Below are 6,014 nucleotides of genomic sequence, written 5' to 3' on the forward strand. Positions count from 1 at the left end.
ATACTCGGCGCTCCCCGGAATAACCTCCGGCAGCGAAGTGGAGGAGTCCATGTTGGGGAACTTGGAAACTGAGTGACGGTGACCCAGAGATGTGTGTGTAGGAAACATCGCAGCTCCCCCTCCCTGAGCGGGAGCCTCATTTGCAGCCAGAGGAACAGCCGACTTGAGTAAGCGTATATCGGAAGAAGATGTGGCCCAAAGAGACTCAGGTATATCTTCAGGTATTACAAAGGAATTCCTTACCAAGAAGAGATGAAGAAGAAAAATAATGTTTCAAATGAGGGGGATGAGGAACACAAAGACACTGAAGGTGAAGAAAATAGAATGCACCCTCCTTTTGTTGTCATTCCATATGAAGAAGCTGATAGATGCCCAATATGTCTTTCCTGCATAATAGAGAAGGAAGTTGGTTTTCCTGAAAATTGTAATCATATCTTCTGCATTACCTGTATTCGTAAGTGGGCAGAGACTTTGCCTTCATGTCCAATTGATCGGAAACCTTTTCAGGCAATCTATAAATTCAGTGCATCCCAAGGTTGTATTAAGTCAGAAATCTGAGTGAGATGGGCAGGTTCTCCAGGTGGATTCAAGGAGTAAGGATTTTCTTCTGCTGTTCGCTGCCCTTCTCTGAGCCTCCTTCCTGCTAGCGTCCATGGTCTGTGTTCCCCAGCCCTCTGGGGTTTCAGGTACAAGTACCAAGACAATTAAGAGAAACAGATGATAAGAAATGTGAATGCTCCTTTAAGAAACAGGATTGCCATTCTGTAAATATTAAAAGCTGCAGGAGAAAAAGAGCAGATGTAAAAAGAGATCTGTTAATTGCAGAATTTTATAAAGATTTGAAGAAAATGCATAAAAATACTTCAAATAATGAAATGGTGAACAGGAAAGCCACATTAATTAAGCCTCAAAGACAGAACTGTCCAAATCACTGGTTTCGAAATTATTTTTCCAGTGTATTTTCTTCTGATAATCACATTGGAGAATCTTCTTGTACTTTTAGAAGTTACTGTACAAGATTTTCAGAAGTCACTGAAATTGACTCAATGATTAGACAAAAGAGACAGGAACTGCAGTTGTCATGGTTCCCTGATACATTACCTGGGGTTGCAAGAGTTGGTTTCATTCCTTGGATGGCTGGAGCTGAAATCATTCCTCTTGTTTCCTCTATGTTGCCAGGAACAATTTTTCCAATGAATACTATTTCTTTGGAAAACATTGGGTCAATTTGCAAGGAACACGTGCTTGCACATACACAAGGGGGAGAGGAGAAGAAGCAAACTTCAGGCACATCAAATAGTAGAGGAACAAGAAAGCCTGCAGAAACAACTCCTATGAGAAGATCTACACATAATATGAAATCTGAAACTGTTAGTCTCAGAATTCATCAATTTCAAATAACTCTGAGTGTGATGCCCCAGATAGCAAGAATTCATCTATAAATGTTTCCACTTCAGCAGATTCCAAGAAGCAGATTAGACCAATCCCCAAAAGAAAGCCTAAGAGAAGAACTAGAAAGGCACCTGTAGTTAAAAAGAAACTTTGAAGTTCATCATCTCTCCCTGAAAAACCATCTTCTAGTGATTTTGCAGATGAAGAAGTTGTGGAGTCTGACACACTCCCTGTATTGGATAAAGAATATATATCCAATACAGAAAGTTGCAGCTCTTGCATCATGCAGCCAGACATAGAGCAAGAATCTGCTAATGGTGTGGGAAGTTTAAATGAACATGTAGACATTGAGGAACTTAACGAAAATCATGGAAAAGAACTGGATACTGTAGAGAAGTCATTTTCTGATTCTGGTAATCAGGAACCTTCTCTGCTAGTTGAAGAAGAAATTAAGGAAATTGAGAACAAGGGTACTGAGGAAGATACTTTGTTTTTAGAAAGTGAGCTTTCTAAGAATAATACTGAGAAAGTAGATGAGCCAATGGAAACTCAAGATAAAATATCTGAGCATTTAGAATTTGAGTTAAAGGCAGATGCATCCCTTGAAAGTCCTCAAAATGAATTGCCTACACATTCAAAATCTGAGGGAGATGTATACCAGGTTCATGCTAGTTTTAAAGATGAAGTATTTGAGAATCCAGAATCAAAGGTGAATGAAGATCAGTGTACAGAGAGTCTCAAAGTGAGTACCCTTGGCCATATTGATTCTGAGATTAAAGTATTATGTGTACAAAGTTCTGTGGTTGAATCCCTTGAACAGGAAGAAACATTACTTGTAGAAGATCATGTTCCTGAGAGCCCAAAGGTTGATTTACTTGATCATACAGAATCTGGTGAACTGGATAGCCCTAGAAATGAAGATAGTACAATAGTTTATTCAGATAATGAACATTTTAAAAAGTATTCAAGAAAGTAAAAATTTATTGAAAGATGATCTGTCAGATGATGATAAAGTTAATAAATCTGTAGAAGTCTGCATTTCTTGATGAAGAGAACAAAAATATAGAATTGTCTAACTTAGATAGTGAACAGCTCCCCAAACATTTTAATGAAGACAATAATGAAACAATACTTATGGAATGTGACTCATTTTGTAGTGACCAAAATTAATCTGAAAGTGAACTGGCTATCAGTGCTAAAACCAATCTGGAGGAAAATTCTCAAGATAAAACACAAGATTCTGATCTTAAAAGTGTAAAGGATGCAACACTTACACATGAGACTGAAAATTCTGCACATCTAGTAGATAAGGCTAAAAAACCTCAAACTAGAAGGTCTAGATTTCACTCTCCATCTACAACATGGTCTCCTAGCAAAGACATTATATGGGAAAGGAAGCGGTCTCAGTCTCAATCTCCTAAGAAAGATATAGGAAAAGAAAGCAGAAAATCTCATTCTCAATCTCCCAAAATGGAAAGTACCAGAGATCGAAGAAGATCTTCATCTCAATCTCTATCTCCAAAGAGGGATGTTGCAAGAGAGAGGAAACGATCTCAGTCTTGGTCTCCAAAAAGAGAGGAAGGCAGGAAGTCTCAGTCACTCTCTCCTAGGAGAGACAGTTCAAGAGAGGGTAGACGGTCTCAGTCAAGAACAAAGGATTCTTCCCCAAGAGAGAAATCTAGATCTCGAAGCAGAGAAAGAGAAAATGATAGAGATGGGCAAAGGAGAGATTGTGTTAGGGAAAGGAGGGCCAGAAGGTGGTCTAGGTCCCGATCTCATTCTAGGTCATGCTCAAGATCTAGAACAAAAAGTAGTAAGGCTTCCTTCAGTAGAAATGACAGAGACAGTTACTCTCCTAGGTGGAAGGAAAGATGGACAAATGATAATTGGAAGTTTCCCAGGGGAAATGATAGATATAGAAAGAATGAACAAGATAAGCAGAATGAAAACATGAAAAAAAATGAAGTTAATCCAGATACTGATGAACAGTGTTCTGCTGATAAACATAAAAATGACTGTCCAGATTGGATAATGGAAAGAATAAATTCAGGTCAAGACCCAAGGACTAGGAATACGGAGAAATTTAAAGATTCTCATTGGGAAGAAAATAGACATGATAATTCAGGGAAATCTTGGAATAAAATCTTTGGTTCCAGTTGGATGCCCAGCCGGGGCAGAGGCAACTGGGGCAGAAGTACCTTCAGAGCAGGTTTTGGACATAATGAATGGAATGAAAATAGACGGCAAAACAGAAAGCCCCTCTCAGGAAACTCAAATAGTTCAGGGAATGAGTCATCAAAGTTTGTTGAACAGCAATCCTATAGACGTAAAAGTGAGCAAGAATTTTCATTTGATACCCCTGCTGATAGGTCAGGGTGGACTTCTGCATCTAGTTGGGCTGTAAGAAAGACATTGCCTGTTGATGTACAGAATTATTATTCAAGAAGAGGGAGGAATTCCTCAGGCCCACAGTCTGGTTGGATGAGGCAAGAAGAGGAAACACCTGAGCAAGATCAAAACCTCAAAGACCAAACTAACCAACAAAGTGATGGTACTCAGTTTCCTATAACTATGATGCCGCAACAAATGAATGTAATGCAACAACAAATGAATGCACAACACCAAACTATGAATATCTTCTCATATACAATGGGTGTTCATGCCCCCTTGATGAACATCCAACATAATCCATTTAACATTCATCCTCAGCTACCCATGCATCTCCATACAGGAGTGCCTCTCATGCAGGTAGCTGCTCCTGCCAATGTGTCTCAGGGATTACCACCACCACCACCCCCTCCCCCGCCATCCCAACAAGTCAACTACATTGCTTCACAACCAGATGGAAAACAATCACAGGGTATTCCTAGTGCTTCTCATGTAGGTAATAACACAAGTACACCAGTCTTACCTGCTCCAACAGCAACCCCTGGAAATATGGGCACATTTCAGGGACCAAGTTCTGGTAATGCTTCATCATCAAGTCACAGCAAAGCTCCTAATGCTGCTGTAAAATTGGCCGAAAGCAAAGTAAGTGTTACAGTGAAAGCTAGCGCAGATAGCTTGAAGACAGACAAGAAATTGCAAATTCAAGAAAAAGCAGCACAGGAAGTAAAATTGGCCATTAAGCCATTTTACCACAATGAAGATATTACCAAGGAAGAATACAAAGAGATTGTGCGGAAGGCAGTAGATAAAGTTTGTCATAGTAAGAGTGGAGAAGTGAATTCTGCTAAAGTGGCAAATCTGGTCAAAGCCTATGTAGACAAATACAAACATTCTTTGGAGGGGAGTCAAAAGAAAAACCCAGAAGAACCTGCATCTACTGAAAAAAAAAATAGGATGAAATAGAAGCGCTAAGAACACTATCAAGATTATCTGCAAAGTGCAATTTCAACAAGTACTATTAACTGAAAATTATACACAACTGTTATTGAAATCTGGTTTTGATAAAATTCTCTTTTTTCAATGTAGGTTATAATGGTTTGTTCTAAATTAATAGAGTTCTGCACTGCAACTTCTTTATCCCTTTTTTAAAAAACAAATTGAAAGGAAAGTGAAAAGTTTGAAGGAGAGTACATTTTAATTAGGAATGTGCTATAGTATGGAAACCGGAAGATATACAGCATTTTGACTTGAACAGTGGAGCACATAAATTAGAAACAAGTAACATTGGTTTTGGAAGAGGTATGTACATGTAGACTGTAATCCTAAATATATTATGGTAGGATTTTCTTCCTTATATCTATTCCCCTTTAATTGTGGTAAAAATTAAAATAATGTATTGCCATGAATAATATTTCTAATATTAACTAGACAGGCTGGTTGCTGGATTCATTATATGTGTGTATATTTGTTTATATATGTGTGTGCGTGTGTATATACACATATACATATATATATATATATATATATTTTTAAAAAACACAACTGTCAGAACAGAGAAAAATGTTTAGAGAGAAATATTATGGACAAATAGTACTGTTCAACTCCACAACTTTTGGGATGCTGTTCAACACCAAATAAAGGTTATGCTGCTTGTTTAAAAAAAAAAAGAAAGAAAGAAATGTCTGCAAAGACCTAGAAAGTCTTTAGCATGGCAACCTAGAAATCATTGACATGTTAAGGATCTAGCTTCTATATTCCAGAAGAAGGGAAAATCTTTTTTTAATGTGTCTCTCTTTCAGATAGTATTTGGATCTATTCCTATCTGTTTCTAAAGAAATTTGCCATGAACTCTACCTACAGTGCAGGTCTACAGTGCTGCTTCAGCATTCTTTTCACCATCAGGAATGAGAACGTATCAACAAGGCAATTTCAGGGACATTTAAAAAATCAACTTAGTTCATTTACTCATGGAGGCAATCCATTATGCTTCTTGATAACACTAATCCTTATTAAATTTGTTCATTTTGCCCTGACAGAAAAATTAAAGATGAGTTTTTAACTATCATGTCCCCTTAGCTCCATCTCCAAATTCTTCTCCAAGTTAAGCATCTCTATTCCAGTAGCAAATTCTTATATCAAATGTACTTGAGCTTCTTTTACATTTAGATCATTCCACCTTGAATTCCCTGTAATTCATTGACATTTTTCCTAAATTATAATACTTAGAATTGAAC

The 6,014-nt window shown here is 37.6% G+C and overlaps 1 protein-coding gene across 1 annotated transcript; it reads left to right on the forward strand.

Annotated features, from left to right (window-relative positions):
• Window positions 1–233: 233 nt before the first annotated feature.
• On the forward strand, window positions 234–5,218 carry LOC100016971 (protein SCAF11-like). The gene is given in 5 exon segments (XM_056824364.1): window positions 234–558; window positions 687–1,371; window positions 1,374–2,313; window positions 2,345–2,419; window positions 2,421–5,218. Coding segments are annotated over 5 exon segments (4,329 nt in total). The 5' UTR covers window positions 234–252; the 3' UTR covers window positions 4,744–5,218.
• Window positions 5,219–6,014: the final 796 nt, after the last annotated feature.

This window comes from Monodelphis domestica, chromosome 3 (assembly GCF_027887165.1).
Source record: "Monodelphis domestica isolate mMonDom1 chromosome 3, mMonDom1.pri, whole genome shotgun sequence".
Taxonomy (NCBI): domain Eukaryota; kingdom Metazoa; phylum Chordata; class Mammalia; order Didelphimorphia; family Didelphidae; genus Monodelphis; species Monodelphis domestica.